The sequence below is a fragment of the Eurypyga helias genome, unplaced genomic scaffold (assembly GCF_000690775.1).
Source record: "Eurypyga helias isolate BGI_N326 unplaced genomic scaffold, ASM69077v1 scaffold21280, whole genome shotgun sequence".
NCBI classification, from domain to species: Eukaryota; Metazoa; Chordata; class Aves; order Eurypygiformes; family Eurypygidae; genus Eurypyga; species Eurypyga helias.
The window spans coordinates 5,259-26,396 of NW_010226548.1; the positions used below are offsets into that span (position 1 = coordinate 5,259).

At 40.7% G+C, this 21,138-nt stretch overlaps 1 protein-coding gene across 1 annotated transcript; it reads right to left on the bottom strand.

Annotated features, from left to right (window-relative positions):
- Positions 1-959: 959 nt before the first annotated feature.
- POP1 (processing of precursor 1, ribonuclease P/MRP subunit (S. cerevisiae)) lies at positions 960-20,456 on the bottom strand (the record flags this gene model as incomplete). Its single annotated transcript, XM_010153588.1, has 14 exons — positions 960-1,626; positions 2,465-2,806; positions 3,621-3,775; positions 4,633-4,824; positions 5,493-5,608; positions 12,218-12,337; positions 13,305-13,416; positions 14,210-14,303; positions 14,434-14,684; positions 15,289-15,464; positions 15,776-15,863; positions 16,411-16,659; positions 19,255-19,430; positions 20,274-20,456. Coding segments are annotated over 14 exons (2,915 nt in total), but the record flags the coding sequence as incomplete, so codon positions are not given.
- Positions 20,457-21,138: the final 682 nt, after the last annotated feature.

A 21,138-nucleotide genomic window follows, 5' to 3' on the forward strand; every position in this document is an offset into this window, starting at 1 on the left:
AGTGCAGTACTGTAAACTCGTTTTCAAGCTGCTTTACTCATGAATGGCTAGAAGCTTATGGCTATCATTAAAAAACCCCACCAAAACCAACCCCAACCCACCTGCCCCAGTCAAATCAAACACCTTTCTTCCCTCACCCCTCCTGCACACCATACAAGCCTCACGAGTTTGAACATTGTTCCCAAACCCTAGAGTCAATGAAGACACTTCCGATTCGAGCACATTCCATACAAAAATAACCTCGTGTTTTAAGGAACCAAAATGTCCCGTTATTAACACAAAATGCTGACCCACCACCAGCAAGTCGCATCTCAAAGGCTTATTACCTTTCAAAAAGTGTTTTCCCCCTCTCAGACTAGAGACTGATAAGCCTTCCAATTTATCAGCTCCAGTTGCTATAATTCACAATCACATAGCCACGCTATATCTTATTTGCATTTCAGAGCTTTTCCAAAGTAGGTACCCTCCTGCTTTCTTAATAGATTTGGCTACTTAGCCCTGTTCCACTGCGGCCATGTGCATTCGGACACGAAGAAACGGGAAGAGCCACTTGCTATATACACTGGTCCAGACTGCGTGCACTTACAAGTGAAAAATGCACTGGGAAGTTACAATCCACCTGAGCAAAAGATTTCTAAAAGGAAAATAATGTTTTTCTGTCTATTGTTATAGCATCCACTGCTCTGAGGTGAAAAATGAACAATATGCTTCTTTAGAGATAAAACAGATCATGACAATGGATGCATTACTGTTAGAAATCCTTAGCAATGCAGACACCAAAAGCTCTAGTTTATGCATTAGTTATTTTCATGAATCATGCTACAAAGCTTATTAATTATTTCATAATCCTCAAGATGTTTTGGGGGCTCAGAATCACTGCAAATTTGAGACATATCAGAAAGGCTGCACAAGACAAAACAGACATTCTTTGGTATTTTTGGCATTCTAGTGCTCTGCTGTGATACTTAAACCTCAATATTAAGTCTGGCAAATCTGTACTGTAAAGATGCTGGAGTTCTTAACAAAACGAGCCCTTTTTTATCCGCTGGCTGGTTGTGTAACATATAAAGTAACCCTGTCAAGCTAACAAAACCCAGTGCCTCTCCACAGCCTGCAGCCAACGAAAAATCCCCTCGAGTGACATATCCCAAGAGAGTTCTGGAGCAGTGGGAAGTAACATCTGGGAGAGCATCTGACCAAAGACCAAGAGTGAGGTCTTCGTGTTCCTCAGTTGATTCTTCAGCTGGGCCGCTCAGAGGGGCATTTTCTAGAGCCTGTGTGTTATCCTTTTTCTTCTTCTTCTTCTCCTCTTTTAGTTTCTGTACCTTGTGCTTGAATACATCATGATGCTTGGGTTCCTGAGGACCACAGAAGAGTTTGTCTTTGCGCAGCTGCAGCAAGTCATCTTCTGTTGGGATACAGATCATGGCATGTAATTCAGGGTTCCCCTTTCTCAGGAGAGTCAAGTTGACCCATACAAGAGCCCTTGGATAGCTCATCAAGATTGGCAAAAAGACATCTTCAGTCATTTCCTTCTGTCCCAGTCGAGACATAAGGCGGACTCGCCGATCTTTTCCAGCAGTGGGATAGCACCATGCTGATAACTGCATTAGTAGTTTCTCGCTCCTGGTAAAAAAAGTTTTAAAAATAAACATCAAGGATAGTTAGTAGCTGTCCCTGACAAACAAGTAGCACGTGAGAAACCCAGTCCCCCGCCGCCTATCTGCTAGAGCACAATTTTAAAAAGCCCTGGGGCTTTCTGTAACCTCCCAAGCTGGTATGTGTGTCACTCCGAGCACAAAAACACGGTGAGTGGAACTGACGTGAGAGGCTATTTCTTCAGGAGGCATTACTGGTTAAAACCCCCAAACCTTGTTAAATCACAAATGCTCTAAAACCTGCAGTGACATTAATGCAGTCCAGAACTGCCAATGTTTTCTTCCCCTGGTAACCAGACAAAAATGAAAGACATGCATTCAGGCACTTTCCAAACACTGTTGCTGCCCTCGTGCGTTGCATTGGAATGCAGGGGATTCTCTGTTTTCTTTACAGGCCTTACTAAGTAGCACAGGAACTACCTGTGATGATGGATTAGAAAAGAGAATGCAAACCGATTTACACAGCAACAGTTTTAACATCACAAACGTGGGCCTCTCAAAGCTCCATCCACCTGGAAGCAGGCAGAATATGCCAACAACAAGAACACACTAAACCTCGAGAGTGTTAAATTTCACATAATCTTAAGAAATTTACTTTATCTAGTCACCAAGTTTGCTGGGGAAAAGCAGGAAAAGGACTTCCACTGAAAAGCAAATTCTGATCCACAACAAGACTATTTAATTTCACTGCATTTGGATCAAATAGTTCTCTCATCTTAATCATCGGGGCCCAGCTCTCCTTTCCCCAGCTTAACCATTCCCAACAAAGAAATAACACCTCATATGCATGTATCATTTTGACATACCTGAGAACAACAAAGCCACTTGTTGTCATGGTTTCATCTCTCTCACCAACATCTTGGGCGCCTGTAACATCATCTGTCTTTAGGACACCTTGGGAGCTTATTTCCATTGTCCCCTCTACCTCACCAGGCCTCGGGGAAGCTTCTTGGACCACTTCTGCTTTGGGGTCACAAAAGCTATGCCCTTGGGTTGCGCAGTGCTCAGAGTGTGGGGAAGAAGGATGTGCAAATTCTCCTGAAGCTTTCATTCTCCCTTCCCAGTTCTTCGTCAGCTGCCCCCAAGGACAGACAAAAGGGGAGAGGGTGCCCAGCTTCACATAATTTGCCCTTTTTGCAGGTGGACGTCTAAAAAGATAATTCAAGCAGGTAAGAATGTTTGTTTTCTGGGCCTTTATTCAGTTCCTAGCACTTCAAAAGGCTGTCTACTTTGTCCTGCTGCTCTAATCATGCTTCCTGTTTTCAAAAATCACATATTAAAAACAGAAAGTGAACTGTGCATTCCCTTTGTAATCTCACTGAACAAGAATTTTAAAGCCACGCTTCTAGACAACACTGCTGTATTTCAGACCATCATATCCTTTCAGCAATGCTGGATATTTCTGTCTCCTGCGACTGACACCACCACCTTTTCCTCTAAACTTCTCCTACGTTCCCCTCCTAGCTGGAAGGGGAGCCAACACCAGTTGGTGCAGAGGACTATTCCATGGTGAAGAGTTCTGTGTTTCCTGAAAATGAAAGGAAACCAGAAAACCTGGTATTTATAAAGTGGACACTGAGATACGCCTTTCACTCACTTCATTCTTTAACACTCAGTAAAATCTTGGATATTCTGCCTTTGCCTTCTCGTCCCTTATTTGCTGCTAAGGGAGCTTGAAAGGGTTTTGTTTGTTTTATTGTTATGCAGCTTTATTACAGCCTTATAACTGAGCACATCTGTGGCAGCAGAAGCTTTCAGTTAACTTATATGCACTGTTTAGCAGAGCTTTTCTGTTATACACATCTAGGATTCTTTTTATTTTTTATAACATTAGGATTTAAAACACTACTGAAACATCTTAATGAAGTCCAAGTCTGAATGAACACAGCAGATAATTAAGGGAATATTCTAAGCAGTATTCATTTTTTTCATTCTTGCAATCAATCTTGAAGTTAATCTTACCTTTTGAATTTTTCAAGGAGACTGGTTTCCAGTTCTTTGGCAAACTGCATTCCCGCCTGGCAGTCTGGGAAATCATTTGGAGTGTGAGGTGTTCTTTGATATTCAGAATGCTTTAAAGCCTCTTGCAAGCCACCGACTCGTACACCTCGATACACCTGTTATAAAAACCAAAATGCAAAAAAGCAATGTTTGTACTGATTCCGGGTTCCTAACTGGAAAAAAATAAATACAATACAATAATACACTGTATGCTACTGCCATAGAACAGAGAAAGTCAATCACTTTAGCTTTCAAAAAAAAAAAAAAAGTTTTCACAGTTCTAGATGCTCATTTCAAAGGAAGTGTTTCTCATGCTCCTAAATTTAATTCTGAAAAAATGATAAGCAAAACTGAAGAGAATTTCACAGGTTTTGATCTTGTACGTTGCCAGGAACGTCATACTACTTGGCCAAAGTCGCTGCCCAGTTTGTTTTAACTGTACACTAGGTATCCCTGCAATTAATTCCCCTGCACATTCAACAGCAACTGCAGAAAGACATTGAATCTGCCACCTAAACATTCAAAGCAGGACGCTCCAAACAGCGCCAGAGTACTCAAGCTCCCTCCCAAATCAGAGGGAGGCAACCAATTTGTTCAGAGAGTGGTGGACAGCCAAGCTGGGAATGGATTAGCAGCAGGCACCAAATGATTTCTCTTTGGAGATATAGGTCCTTAGCAACACAGCACCAACAAGCTATAGCATCAGCTTTCTCTCCTTACTCCCCACTCTGATTTTCTGCTTTAGACTGCCATGTGGGCACAGTTATACCCAACAGAAGATATGGAAAGCTATTGTTTAAGATTTTTAAGACCCAGCCTCTGTCATCAGCCAGTTCCTACACCCTCTTCTAAAGCGGGATTTTGATCCTGTAATCGATTACACGATGTGAAGAACTTTCTAAAATGGATTATTTTGAACAAAATTATATATATTTGTCATCTTCACTGGCAATTTGCAATGAAAGTCACTTACAAAAGGAATCCAGAACGCCATGCCCCAGCCCTTTGGGAGACAGATATCCCAGCCACTCCCCCATCCTGGTCGATCTTCTCCAGCCACTTTCCCTGGCTGCTGCACCAACAGTATGGGAATCTTAGATTCAGAAGGACCCAAATCAAGGTGTGATCCAGGCACCAGTAATTGAGATCTCATATGGTTTATATCCTGAGAAGGAGGAGACATTTCCCAGTAAGTTAGTAACTATTTTTCCCATACAAATGTTTTCTCTTTTTGATTACAAGAGTGCCAAAAGCATATCACCTCCCATGACTACATCACCATTTTGCCCATGCATTTAATCAGTTGCTCCTCCATTGCCAGTGGAAATGTCAAGACAGGAGATTTCAAACCTGTAACAGCACATTTTAAGCTGTCTACAAACCATAGGTGTTGCCCAGAACAACCACAACACAGTGCTGCAGTTCAGAAACAGAGGGATTTATTTCTTTCCAACTTTCACGAGTCTTCTGTCAGGAGAATCATCCTGGCTATGATCGAGGAGTGAATGGCCAGAGCCTCTCTGTGCTACTTCATCCCTTTCATCTGCTGCATGGTGGGCAAGGGGATGTAGGAAAATCCAATTCCAAACCTTTCTGACAAATAAACCTACAACTATTTAGTCCTGTAGATAAATAAAGCTTTCTTTTAACTGAATCATCAACAATAGTTGTGCAAGAACATTACACAAAGGCTACAAAATAAAACACTTCAACTCCGCAGCTGGATACTATGACATTAGGAAACTACTGCTCTTGGATTTGTAGAAGAGTCTTGCTCTATGGCCTCGATGGACCGTTAGCCATTTTCTGCATGGCAATCCACCTCTTAGTTACCTGCTCTGAGATTTTATTTTCAGTGACGTTCTTACAGATGTCCTGGTCCCAGATAAAGCTGTGAGCACAGTCTACAGGTACACCCTCCAGGTACAGCTGCCTAACTTTATCATTATCTACAAAAGAAGAGAACCTTCAAACAAAATTCAAACAATTTTTGTGGCTTAAGAATCAAATTACCAAAACCACTCCACTATGGTAAGTACAATGAGCAGACAACTAAGTAAACAGACAATCAGAAGCTTAACAATCATCACTGCTTCTGCAATATCTTAACTACCACATGTTTTTTCAATACACAATGTGAAATAAACTCTTAGTTTTAGAAGCATTACCCTGGCATTCTCTTACAAATAGGCATTTCCTATTACAAATGACACCACCTCTGGCAATTAAGTTACCTCTTTAGCATGCTACCTTTAATATTCTGGCATCTGGCCTTCCAGGACAAGTGTGAAGCTCAACAAGTTTGGTGAAAATCAGAAAAAGCAACATTACCAAGGCAGAAATAAGCCCGCCTAAATAAATTGTAAGAGAAGCGAGGATGACCTTTAAGAAATGTTCACACAGGAAATATTTTTATGGATATGACTAGCATGCAACTACTTATTTAGCACCAGCTTCCCACTCCGGATCTTTTCAGGCTCTGCACTTCAAGGAAGGGAGTATTCTCTGCTTACATCTGCACAGACCAAGAGTTGTGTGTGTTACTGAAGATAAATAACACTTGTAGCTTTAAAACTGATCGTTGAGGCATTAAAAAACATCTCTCTTCTTCAGCTCCCCGCAACCTAACCAAAGCAGACAAAATGTGTACCTAGCTTTAGTGACCTACGGATCAAAAGCCTTCAGTGTACAGTATGTAATGCATGCTGATCCATATTTTAAGTAAATCAATTCTTACCAATAAATACAATAAACCTATTAATAGTTCTGTGATTAAAGCTTACAGGGACTGCTGCTCATTACGCCATCTACAAGGTCTCACATTTTAAAGGAACATAATGTGTTGGGGGTTGTTTTGTTTTTTAAATCACTTAAGTCTTCCAAAAGAAGATTCGGCTAATTTTTCCAAGTTAATGTTGACAAAGACTTTGAGCACAAAAGATAAGGATTAGTCAGTGGTACTAACTATAACATAGGTACCGCCAAACATAATTGCAGTAATTATTTATTTAAAATCTATAATCTTTAAGATGTCCCCATTATTAAGAGTTTGAAAAAAATATTAAATATGGCAGCACTCCTGCCAGCTTGATGGTGTTATTAAGCTGAGGCTTGCTATGCATTCTTGGTGATGAGTTACATTTACGTGAGAGGAAGAAATACTAAAGCAATTATTGGATTAGGGTAGCATTAAGAACAATAGAACAAAAACAGAAATCCCTGCCAATTCTCTGACAATTAAGCCAGAAGAATTCTTTCTCAGATCAAAAATTAAGGACAGGAACCTGAGCAGGAACCTAAAAGTGCTCAGTACTCCTAGAAGCAAAAGCACACTCTGCCTGGAGACACAGCAAATGTCAGTGCCTCAAACAAAGAAGAAAAAGATGTGTAGTGATGGTGAGGAATTCCCTCCTGACTCTTACAGATAACCAAGGGAGAAGGGCACATACTTACAAGCAACCATGAGGTAAGGAAAGCGTTTTTCTCCTCTTCTGTACAGAAAGCATTCATGAACACCAGAATCCCTCTATGTTCAATTATTTAAACACATTCTAGTTCCTTCAACTGTAAATTATTCACTGTAACTTCTTTCTATTACCACAGTTTAGGCAGTCTATGTCATATTCTTGGAATTCTTTACAATTCCTATATTCTATAATGGCATGAGTATTATTTTCCCCACTTCAGAAAGTCCTTTTAAGTCAGTCTCTTTCCATCACCACAGTCCATCCAATATCCCCCTCCACTACCCCCAAACATCCTTCTCTAAGCTGGTACCTTCTTTCTCCTTGACCCCCACTGTACTTGGGAGAACTTAATCACTCTAAGCATACTATAATTCAAATCGTAACTGCAAACCCTCACACCAGTTCTCTTTATTTCTTACCTCTCTCTTCTTCAGTCCACATTTTAAGATTGCTGGGAAAATAACCCTACCAGTGAGTAAGTTGCTGTTGATAATGGAAGTAAGATGTTAGAGCTACCGTAGGAAATAAGGAGTTGTACTACTAAGCACACAAAGCTCAGCGACAATCAGCACACTATCTACTTCTGGTGGTGTCGGTGGCTGGTGCTTAGACAATACAGGCAGACAGAGAAAGGTTTGGTTCTATTGGTTTGTGTAGCTGGTATTAACGGTCTTAGAAGACAGGCCTAAGAGGAGTTCTACTTGAAATTTTTCCTTCCCTCTGCGAGGAAATAGCAGAAGCAGCAAAAATAGAAGCACCGCTGGGGAGCAGTTTCAGAGCCATATGTACATTGGGGTGCATACCAGGACAACTGACGTCAGATACCTAAACCCCTGCAAGAGGCGCACAGGCAAGGGCTCAGGCTGTGTCTGCAGAAGGAACTTTAGCTCACTTATCTTCGAGATGCTTCTCCTTCTACCCATCTCATTCACTGATTGTCTAAAAGCTCCACCATACTCCGTGTTGAGCTGTTCTTAAGGCAGTGGAATTTGTGTTCTCCCACAGAAGACAGTAAAAGCATATCAGAATGTCGGAAGCGTGCTTTAAAACGCCAAAACCAGCAGCACTGATTTGCAGTCACGTAAGCACTGACTGCTTACTAGGAGTCTTGACTTCCAGAAGACATAAACCTGCTGAGAAGGCAGTGAAAAGTGATTTACTCACAAACTTTCTATCCTCCCAGTGTGAAGAAATGAGGAAAGTTCTTTGATTAATTCCCATCAGCACGTGTGTGTAACACATAGCTTGCACACATGCATATGCATTCCAGAGAGTAACTGGGAAAGACTGAACCTGCCTTTGATTTGTTAGCACATCACTCACAGGGGAAAAACTACACAGGCGTATTTTAGGATGGCATTTTGAAAAAAAAGAAAAAAGGGATATGGGCAGATATGTATCATTTCACAGATTGCCCATGTGACAAACCACAGGCAAAGATGGTATCAGGAAGAAGTTCTTCATGGAGAGGGTGGTGAGGCACAGGAACAGGTTGCCCAGAGAAGCTGTGGATGCCCCATCCCTGGAAGTGTTCAAGGCCAGGCTGGATGAGGCTTTGAGCAACCTGGTCTAGTGGAAGGTGTCCCTGCCCATGGCAGGGGGGTTGGAACTAGATGGTCTTTAAGGTCCCTTCCAACCCAAACCCTTCTAGGGTTCTGTGATGGCTGTAACTTACCTAAACTGTTCATTCATTTAACCAACAGTGCATCTTTAAGTTAGTACAGACTGCCTATAAAAATCAGTTAGCTTTTATACAACATAAAAGAACAAAAGAGACACAAGCACATGCAGAATCTGCTCACATATGCAGTGCCACTTCAGTCTTACTGATCCTAGTAGTACTGAACAGCCAGGAAGCAAAAAGGGGGGGGCGGGGGAAAAGTGTGGAATACAGCAATTTATTGCTCAACCAACGTGACATGTCATTAAGGTGAATGAATGACTACTAACATTTTTTAATTAAAGATCAGCTCACTATATTACCACATCTGAGTAAGGTTACAAGAAAATCAAGGCTCAGAAAGTTTATGTAGTTCTAAGGCTCATAAGATCTCTTCTTGCAGAAAGAATAAAGTAATGCCGCCCCAATGGAACTGCAGAGCTTAGAGAAGTCTTTCTGGGGGGTGGGTGTCACTGTGGAACTTTTGGTAATAATACTGCTGTAGTGATGCATATGTGCCATGACCAAATCCTTCCTTTTTTGGTTAAGCAAACTGCCTTTCAAAAAACTGAAGAGGTTCTTGGTCTCCACTCCGGGGTCACTCTTAGCAAAAGAGCCAGTGGAATGAGGGGACAGAACCGTTTGGAAAATGCTGGCAAAAGTGCTAACTCAAACTAGATTAATCTTTGGGAATATGCTGCTTTTGAAGAAATTCTTGCTGGGTATTTCAGCATTCCGACTCCAAGCATGGCCAGTAACAGGGCCCTGGGGAAGAGTAGTACAACACTAGAATCAGTATGTAGTGTTGCATCTCCTCACTCTGCCGGTTCCTAGCCACTCGTGACTTACAGACTTCTTCCTTTTGCACTGAGTGGCCTCCAACAGGTTCTCCTTCATATATTTAACCGATTTTTTAACTCCTGTAAACATGCCAGGCAATCAAGGAGGCTTATAGGAAAAAGGAACAAATCTCCTTGGAGTGTGAGGTCATGTTGCGTATTTCACTGCCTCTGTACACCAAGGAGATTAAACACCAAGCTGATAGAGTTCAAGATGACCTTATAATGGGTCCTGAAACAGTAAATAGTAAGCAAGAAAGTATAATGCTTGCAGCGAGGGAACAGATCAGACATTAACTGCATTCTGCACAAGAACTGATTACATCCAGGATTCCTTTTATTCATACATACGCAATTTCACTTTTATCCTTCAAAATCACCAAGAATGAAATGCACTTGAATGCTTTCCCCTGACTAGAAAATTATAGAAGTATCTGAATTTAATAATCTGACATGAATTAATTTTCTAGAAGTACTTAAAAAAATGTTTAACTACTTGAGGAAGGAGGCCCATTAAGGCAGAGATCTGGCACAGGTAGCAGCTGTCACACAGCCAACCACAAAATGAGGTTAGGAACAACAGCCTTTGGAAAGTAACAATAGCCACTCTCCAACTAACACCTAGGAATACTCAATGAAGGAGACAGGAGAGTGGGCAGTTAGACCTCAGTCCTGAGTTTCTCAAGCAGGAGAGATGAACTACCATGCCACAGGATTCACCCACTGGACATGTAATAGGTGTGCAGGAGACTGTGAATGATGCCGTAACTCTTCCTACACAGCACTAGGAAGACACTCAGGTGGGAAGAGTGGAAAACAACAGCCACTCTCCTTGCTGAACTATTAGTCCCTGTATTCTCTCCTTAACCGTTTCTTGAAGGAGAGCTGGCCCCTCCTTTTCTACCCCCTTACCACTATCTCATTTTGATTTTCTCCTAGAAGACAGCTGTGTGATGTCTTCTTTCATCCTTCTGCTACTCAACTTCTTCAGTAGTGACGTGCTTGTGTAACATCAAGGCCTTTAGCAGAACATAAATTGAAAGGTGTCATGCAGTTTACCTTTCCTTGCTAGCTGACCAAAGACCCAAGTAAAACTCAGAGGGCAGATGCAGTTTCAAGTTCATGGCGAAACAAAAAAACACAAAAAAGCAACACCTGATTTCTGAATGTTTGTGGTTTAGAAGATTTTTTTCAAGTGAAGGATAACCCCAAGTTAAAAGATCTTGAAGATGGCCATTTCTAGCCACACAAAGCAAAACAAGGCATTAAATACGTTCTTCCACTTGACTCCCTGTCTTACATCATTCATTCATTACCGTCCTTCCTGAGGGACAACCAGGTCTGGCACTGGGAGAGAAACTACTATGAGCTATTTCCAATGCCTAGGTGCCTTCTGCTGATCTTGCCTTCTCTTCTTTAGAGACATGACAAGCAGAATGAAAGGGGCTGAGTTACTTCTTGTAGTTGCTAACTCCTTTACCAGCTCAAACCAGTATCTGTAAACAAGTGCCATACAGCTCACCTGATTTCTCAGCAGAGGATATGTATGCTGCAGCACTTCCAACAGGAACACTAATTATGAGAAAGTTAGCTGAGCAGAACTATTTAACAGGAGAAAAGATGTTGTAGATAGAGAGGGTAGGAGGATATAAGAAAATCCAAATAACAGCTGTACAGAGAGCTAAGAGACAGTAACTAAAATAGGTGTTCAACCTGATGTAAGTGAAAAGGTAAGGCTAGATTATTCTAGGGTCTTGCAAACACACCAGCAAGGAAACAAAGTATTTTCAAGTCTCTGGCACCTTCAACTTGTCCTATTTGTTTGCTAGTGTTTGCTAGCTGTTATGTTTCTCGTATTAGGTGAGGCAGCCTGTGTCCAGCCAGCCTAACGGGAAACGCTTACACGGCACTGCACACAAATGTATACTGCATATGCTCTTGCATGTTTTCCAAGGACATTCAAATCCAAGTGAATTTGAATTTTGCACTGAAGTGTTGTGTAAGTTGTCACTGAAATTAAAGTTTTAGAAGTCACATGTGCATCTTTGATTTTTTTTTTTTTTTTAACATAACCAGTGTCTTGGCCATCTCAAATACTAAAATTGCAAAAGTTGATGGGCTTTTTTGTTTCTTTGTGAGTTTTTTCTCCAGTGGAACTGTTACTTTCACCATTGTAGGACTATAAAGCAGAAACAGCAAATATCTTCTGGGAGAAATAAACAGCATCAGGAAGACTAAACACCAAACACAGAAACTTACTAAGTAGCTGTTAGCACCTGGTTGGCCTTGCCAGGATTCGAACCTGGATCATCTGTATGGTCAGACAGAGGCTTCCACTGAGCACAAGACCAGCTTTGGTGCACGTCCCTCCCTCACAACTACTCTTCTAAAACCTATGCTACTTTCAAGAGGTTTCTGTTCTGCCAGGACCTGTGGAAAGGGGAAGGAAACATTCTGAAATTGAATGCTAGAGGAAAACAGCAAGAGACAATCAGTAGAACAGCACAGTAAATGAAAACAGAAGTGTAGAGAGAAACTGAATCTGCCTTTGGCAGTTTCAGGAGAAGCATAATATAAGCAAGGCACTTTTACCTTGGTATTTTTCAAAGTCTGGCATGGCTTTTGTCTTCTTTTTAGGCAAATTGACTCGAGGATCTCCAACAGTGAGGCCCAGTATTGTCCCTGGTGGCATTTCCGATGGCGAACCTATCCCTTTTAAAACACACAGTTAAACACTGCCATGAAACCATCAATTAAGTTGTGACCTTTTTCTGCACTGCTATTTTGTGCATTTTTGCCTGCAGGGAGGTGACACCACCATAAGCCAGAGAATAAATCCAGAGTAGTCAATTTAACATGTTTTGAGAACTCACCAATGCTTGTTAAACGTCCAGTAACAAGAGACAACAGCAGCAGCCTAAGACTTAGTCTGCAATTACGTTTATGCTTCGCATAGGAACAAGGTCACTTCCACAACTTACAGACGCAATTCATCCTTTACGCTTGCCACATCTCTTAAAGAACAACCAACCTCTGGTTTAAACTTCTCTTCCAGAGAAAGGAAATTAAAAGATGTCTTTTAAAAAGTTTTACCTCATCTCTGCTTAACTGCCTCACACTGGACAGCTTGAGTATAGCGCAAGATCTACCAAAGCCCATTCCTTACCTGCTTCGGTGCTAGAAAGTGAGGAGATGTGATTAACTTTGTGACACTTTACAACTCAGCCAAATATATAACTGCTCACTAGAAATGAAAATATACAAAGCAAAGTATAATACTTTCACTTTGGGTAGGAGCCTACTATTTTATCTGTGGAGGTATCATACAGCTTACTGCCTTAATTTGTTGTGTATGGGGGCAGAGAGTGAGAGTATACATCAGACTGTCTATCCACAAGCAATCTCAAATCTAAAGTCATGAAGGTAAGCATTAAGATTCAGTTTATCTATTAAGAGTTTGGACTACACAGAGGATTAAAATTCCCTTAAAAAAGTTCACGCAACATTTCTCAAATCTTTGACGTGCCATGATAATTACCTAAGCCTGTGCTCAATGGCATCGCTTCTCTTGATCAACAAAAAAATAAGAATCTCCAAACTGAAGTCAACTTATGTAAGTTTTGACTATTAGAGTTTAAGAGTTTCCCTTTCCTCCCATAGCATCCACATGCCCAAATACCTTCTAATAGCTCAAAGATTGCACTTTGACGTTGATGCAGAGATACTTTTTCAGAGTCCTTGCAGTTTTCTACCCACCAGTTATTCAGTTCTGTCTCTGAATCCGCCATCTCCTGCAAAACACCACATCTAATTAAACTCAAGTGGTCATTCAGTATTTTATATCAGTATGAATTCATTCTGTTTGCCTTAATCACTACGGTTGCTTTCTTCCTCTTCAAGTTTCAAACCCAAATAATTGTTTCCTGATAGAGTCTGTTCCTGTACTCCACCTTACAGTAATCCCCAATAAACTGTTCAGTTTAAACTGTGTTCCAAAAACAAAGCAAGCAATATGTAATGCTTCCTAATTCTGCAGTTAATTATTTCTTACGGGAAGCCAGAAATTGCATGGCCTCATCAGGTTTTATGCAAGAGACAAAAAACCCTATTAAAACCACAGCGATGCTATGTGTCAAGAAGTTGATAAAATACTAAATTCCGGAGAAATTGCGTATTTGACTGAAAACTCAGAAGTTTTCTCTATCTTACGTCTTGTCCTTTAGTTCTAGGTGCTGTAGCTCATTGTTTGAGAAATGTGATCTATGGTTTGTCACAGAGAATCTGAATTCTTCTGGATGTCTCAGCACGATACACCACTACAGCAGAAAGTACACAGCCTGCTCAACAGCAGCACTGCTTCTATTTTCTTCCTACTCCCACTTAAAATCCAGATAGGAATTCTTACGGAGATCAGCATTAGTCAAGTGGCTCAATATAGAGAAGCTAACAGAGAAGAAATACATGGGTTACCCTTTATAATACATAAGGCTAGATACTTCACAATTCTTTCCAGCAAAACCAAGCTTGTGCATTCTAGAAGTCTTATCAAAATTACAGTAATATCTAAACTGCCAATTTCCTTACTGTTTGGAGAGAAGCAGCTTTCAAAGTCTCTGTAAGGACGGAGTGTGATAATGGGCCAATCAGCCGATACCTGAGAATCTCCATAGTTCTATCACTGAAACAAGAAAACTTCAGGTGACCGTACAATCGTACAACACATAAGTTTCCCCCCAGTACTGTTAAGCCAGAATTCAGCTATATTAAGCAGTTAAGGATCATAGCTTCTGGCTCTACTACAAACCAACCTGATCGCAATGCCAGTAGTCTGCGAGATCCAAGAGTAGGACTGGAATGGATCTCTAGTGCCATCACCAAGTATTTTTTTCACTGGCACAGCTTTTTCTCCTTCTTTATCCTCTTTCTTTCTTTTCTTGCCAAGATTTAGACCAACATCCATTTGTTCTTCCTCTTGAACTGACGTTGTAACTGGCTCAGGAATATAGACCTCCTCAGGCTCTGAACACTGAAAAATTGTTTTCAACTCTCTCAATATCTCCTTAAGAAAAATGAAAAGTTTGGATTAGGATAAGCAGTGCATTGCAAATCTTAACTACAGTTTTAAGAATAACTCTCTACTATTTTATTTTCCTATATAGATTTAAGGGAATAAACATTCTGCCAAAGTCCAGGGCTTACTATCAAGAGCTGAAAGTAATACTGAACGTTGCTAAGAATTTATTCTCACTCAAATTAATGGAAAAAAAATTGCTGGTGCACAGAATTTTACTGAAGTTCATAGCTAAGTATCAGATTATCTGTGAGGAGACTAAACAGCCTATTGGGCCTGCCAGTGGGAAGGATGTTAATCAAGCAACATTGTTATCACAAATGTATCCTGAAGCAAGTGACACTTGAAAACTTCTAACAAGTTCAATCACTACAAAAAAAAAGCCAAACCTCAGAGTTTGTACCTTCTGTACAAGCTTTAGAAAAAACAAGCTGCAGAACATAAATATTGCTAGAGTGGAAACAGTCTTCCAACTTTTAATTCCTAAAGCATGTGTGATATCCAGCTCTTCTACACCTTTCAGAAGGCATCTTCAGCATTAAAAATGTACAATGCATAAAGAAATCAGAGTTCAACTGTAAAATAAAAATACCTGTTTGAGAGCTGGATGCATCCAGATCCATAACTGTCTGTTTTCAGATCCATCCCTGGGTTTCCAAATAAATGTAACAGGACCAAGCATATCCTCAGGATAGCGATCTGCTCGGTAAAGATTCAGGGAACCCTCGAATCTTCCAGACAGACAACAGGCCTCTTCAAATGTTAATCCTAAAGATGATGATACTTAGTGCAAAACAAAACAATCTCTTGTTTAAAAAAAGAAGAAAATTTAAGTTCAGTCTGGCTGCTGGGACAGTAACTAAGAAAGAATATGTACCATAATTAGTTTATTAATAAGCAACTGAAAAGAAGAATGTCTATTCCTGTTCAGAGACATTTTAATTATGTTTTTCAACAAAAATCACAACTCAGTATCAACTCTGTTACTACTACTGAGATTGGCAGAGCATTAAAAATGGAGAAGGATGGCTCATCCTTTAGTCCATTCAGAATATTAACTTCAACTACAGAAGATTTACCTGCGTCAACGCTACATATTCGAACAAGTTGCTTCAGAAGCTCATTCTCTTTACCAGTCAACTCCAGGCAGCAATAATATGATAAGTCCTGAAACAACAGGATAGTGGTAAAGTGGGAATAAGTCTTGAAAGGGAGCCTGGCAAGGAAGGACCAGACAGAGAGCTTCAATTTACACTGAAGTAATAATTCATCATTCCCTATAATTTCTGTCAAAGAGAATTGATGGTTTTTTATCTTAAAATTGTTAGTTATAGGAGAGCTGTCAGGTATTTCTGATTTGAGAGCCAACCTGCCTCTCAAACCAACAGACAAAAAGGGACGTGGAACAAGGCACTTCTCTTCAACAGCGTTCTGCTCAGGAAGATGACGCAGGGATTCACTGAATCTCTTGGCTCTTGAGAAGACTGAAGATGCAGTACTTCAGTCGTATTCTAAAGGTTCATCCTGTTCTCTCTAACACTTGACACCCTTCATTACAATTACAAAATCACTCATTTCATGCTTAGCACTTATTAACAGCTGACACAACATTAAATCAAAGAGACAGAAATACTCATTATAACTGAACAGTTGATTACTTCACCTTGGCAAAATAACAAAGAAAACAAAATTAAAAAAGATCTAAATGTGGTACCTGAAGAAGGCAGTGTTTTGTCATGGCTCGGTAACAAGCCCTGTAGCTCTTCTCCGTAGGGCTATCTCCTAAACAGTATCCCCATTTCTTCACCATATGAAATCTCTTTGCATGCCAAATATGAGTTTCCAGCCAAATATTCTTTCTTTGCCTGCGATTAAACTCTGCTACCAAATTTATGTGGCGCCTTCTAGCTTTGCGGCATTTGGTCTTTGACTGTTCTTTTTTCTGATGTACAGCTTTCTCTGCCTGTTTGTCAAAGAGAGGATATTGAAGTAAATCTCAAAAGGACCAACTTCTGTAGAAGAAAAAGGCTGACATAGGTAAGGGCACAGGAAGCATTAGCCTGAAGTTATACTTCATTCCAATGTTAGTTCTCTGTAATTCGTGAGGCTAACTAACACTTTGAAACTTTACACATGAGTGCATCAAGGTTTGACTGGAACCCATAGGAAAACCAAGACCCCAGCACATTCACAAACGTCCCAGTGAACAGTAAGATCTGCTACTTCCTGTGTGAAGTTTTTGCCCAGCGTTAATATAGCTACATGAACAAATGAACGTGACACTAGGAACACCTGGAGATTTGAGCTCGTACAGAAGCAGTACGGATTCTCAGACTGCCAGGTAGGACCCTAAGGATTCTACAGTGCGTAGAAGCGAACAAGAAAGGACTGTGGTGATGTCTTGACCAAATTCTTGATAAATACCCAATCAAGGTCTGAATTATTATTGGTGAATGCAGGCTGGAGAGGAAGGCTTGACTGTCTCAATCAATGTTGGATTTCTCTGTTGTGACGAGAAGTGGCAGGAAGTCTTAGGGACTGTAAGACACACAAAAAGCCCCTTCCAGTACCTGAAGGGGCTACAAGGAAGCTGGGAGGGACTTTTTACAAGAGCCTGTAATGACAGGACAAGGGGTAATGGGTTTAAATTGAAAGCAGGGAGGTTTAGATTAGATATCAGGAAGAACTTCTTCCCAGAGAGGGTGGTGAGGCACTGAAACAGGTTGCCCAGAGAAGCTGTAGATGCCCCATCCCTGGAAGTGTTCAAGGCCAGGCTGGACGAGGCTTTGAGCAACCTGGTCTAGTGGAAGGTGTCCCTGCCCATGGCAGGGGGGTTGGAACTAGATGATCTTTAAGGTCCCTTCCAACCCAAACCATTCTGTGATTCTACGAAAATAAATCTTGGTATGTCCTCTGTAAGCTCACCAAGAACAGTTGAGAACAGACCACTGGTTATAAGAACAGCAAAGGAAGAACACTGCCAAGAGCACAGAAAACACTCAAACAACCCATGACATCAAAACAGAAATGCACACAAAAATAAAATATGTTCCCATGAGACCCATCATTCCACCACAGAGCAGGCAACATAAGCTACTGGATCAATGGCATATGACTGACTGGTTCAGAAAGACAGTAAGAAAAAAAGGGATTTAGTATCATAGATTAAAAACCTCTGTCTTTAAGCTTTTGAAGAGGTAAGAGATGGATCAAGTAAATGTTGAGAAACCATGAAAATGGTCATGATAAAGGATCTAAGAATAAAGAAGAAAGTGCAGCAAAATCAGAACTTGGAAGAAGACGAATTCAAACACTGAAAAGTAACAGGTAGAACCCTTATAAAAGGAATAGTTCAGGAGATACAACATTTTATAAGAAAAAGATGAAAAAAAACCATCCTGTGCACGCACACAAGCTACACTTAAAGACTTGAGGACAGAAGACAGCAGAAGATACATAGCTGCACCAGGGTCAATTAAATAATCTCAAAAATCCAAGTGTCATACTGGGAGTGGAAGCAACGATGGGAGAGTAAGCGTGAGGTTAGAAAGGGTATCATGTAAAAGGAGTTAAAAAGGCAGAACACAAAAGAACCAAGCACAAGCATTAAAAATTTAGATTATTTAACAAGGATAGAGTGCAGAACTCACTATGCAAAATAGCCTATGCCTTCCTCCTTCAGTTCTTGGAAAACAGGCCAAATTTCACCTCTTGTCATGACTAACAAAGCAAAAAGAAAGCCAAGCAGACCAGCAAAAGAAGAGATACAGGTTATGAAACTCCAATAAGACACACCCTAAGGAACATGTGTGGAAGCACCCAAAGCAATTTCTGAATCATGAACAATTATCTTCAGGAACTCAAGGTGGAGGGGGTAAGGTCTCAAAGAATTTAAAGACAATGCAAGGGAAAGAAAGAAGAATGCAAGAAACATGTCAATAGGTCATCTTTAATACACAGAAAACTTCCCAAGGACTTGACTCCTTTAAGAAGTGTTTACAGCCTATGAAGTGATCAATGCCAAACATCAGACAGATCATTCCACTAGAAAACACTGCTGAACTAATTAAAAAAAAAAGAAAATCCCACACAGGAAGGTCACAGTGGGTAAGGACCAAGTAACTCCACAGGACTGTTCTGACTAACTGTTGAGATACTGCCATAAAATGAGGGAGTTTCATCAGCAACCAGGAATAGCCAATCAGTAAGTCTTAAGCTGCGTGCAGCCTGCGAGCATCTCCAGCACAGCTCCCACGTTTGAGCTGTAACACATGAACACGCTTACGCTGGCTTGAGTCCGGCAGGGTCACAGCCGACAGCTGGGGTGGGGTGCAAAGCAGGCAAGTGTTATCGAGGACTCCTTGGATCACCAGGGATCAATGCACTGCCTGAACAACCCCTCCTGCAGTGGACCCTTTCATCATCAATTTTTCATTTTGTCCAAAAATCACAAAGCCAAGCAGTTAGTGACATCTACCACCAAAATGGAAAAGCTGAATACTGTGCATTACCTATGCCCACCGTATAGTCTATCAGATACCACAAAACGCACTTATACCTCTTTCTTGGCAATCTCTTGGAGCCGCCTGGGTAGGCGTTTAATATTGTGACTCATCGCTCGCCTCCGCATGTGCCTAGGGAGCGTCTGGAAAACCAGAGAGTTCGAAGACTTCTGTCCAACTGCTTTCAGCATGGCACGGATCTCAGCAGCACGAGCTTGAGCAAAGGTAGACGCTGGAATGAAGAGAACGGCATCAGAGCAACGGCAAAAATCAAAGGGGACACTAGGAAAATTCCTGAATTCCAGCAGAGTATTCCTAGTACATCAGCCTAATGACTTCTGGAGATAAAAGCAAATATTGTATACTATTACTGAAGAAATTTCAATTCTTTAGATACTATGAAGCTTGCAGATGCAGTTAAACAAATACTTACACATGAATGAATCTGAAAGCCGTGGTATAACCAAGCAAGTCCTATTTGCATTAAGTACTTAGCAAACTAGAGTAGCAATCTTTTCAGATGATATTCAGAGAAATGAAAAACACGTCAGCATAGGGAAAAAAAAAAGGAAGCAATAATTGGATTACAGACTGTTTTAAAATGATCAAATAAAAAATCCACAGGTTGGTCTTGTTTTATGTTCATGGATGTATATCTACTACCAGAGCTCTGCCACATTTTGAAAAGCTAATCTGCTGTCCTTAATAAACGTTCTGTTAGATGAAAAGTTGTCTTTAACCCACATCATGGGCAAAACCAATTTTACTGGCTACATTAAGATTAGATGACTGTCAGTACCCATTTTGCTGGCAAATAGAAGACAAAATGCATATCCCTTTTTATAAGTCAGTGCAACTTTTCAACTCCTAAGTCTGAAAGGACTCATTGAACAACAGCTGGTCATTCATTCCAGGACAGAACCACCTCTGTATTTGGCAGAAATTAGGAAAACCAGAAGAACATATCATCAGTTTGAATTTTCACTCTTGCACAAAAGCAGAGACAGACAGCAGACTCAATCACCAGCAAGTTGCTCTGGACATACAAATTATTACCTTTTTCTTATATACAAACCTGTTATGTATTTTGGCATTTCCTCAGAAACACTCTGGCCTCCTCCCTGCCATCCTCCTCTCCCTCTGCCCCTCTCTCCTCTATTTTGTCCTTTTGGAAAATACTGGTCTTTCCTGTATGAAGGCCCAGATGACTGATTCGAAAATTTCTGCTGCTGATACTGCTGCTCAGAACGAACGTCTCCTAGAGGGTTTAGAGATTAAGAGATAACAGAAATGCAAAGCAGTATGAGTAATTGATAACTATACACAGTCTTTCCTCATAAAACTGCACTGCACATTCCTCCTGTTATATGGAATATATGCACCTGAAAAAGCCACCAGAAAGCAGAATTACATTATTTTTTTAATGGAAGAAATAAAAATTTTGCACTCTCCTGCAGCCAGCCTGCAGTAGATTAAATAAATTTGGCACATTCTGAAAATGGAACCCAATCTAGACTTTGCCTCCAATACCCTATCAGACCCAATAGGAAAGACCTGACTAAAACTGATCACTGCTGATGTTGCATGGACCTTTACTACTGTCTAGTCAGGGCTTTAGTACCAAACCAGCGAAGATAATATTTTTCCCTCTGGCCCTTTGATATTTTTTCCCCCATAAGCAAATGTATTCTTGGCTCAACGACGTGTATTTCTCTTACAGCAACAAATAAGGTCCGCATGATACAAGTATGTTGGGGCACTAAGCTACTTCTGGGGTACAGGCATTTAAACCAATATTGAAATTAAGTAACTAAAGCCTACAGCAAGCTCCCTAAGGTATAGAAATACCTTTCAAGAGTCACAAGCACCTCATAGTACTTCACACTTAAGAGGGCCCTGAAGTCCATATTTAAAGATTAGTTTATATTCAACCTATTGAG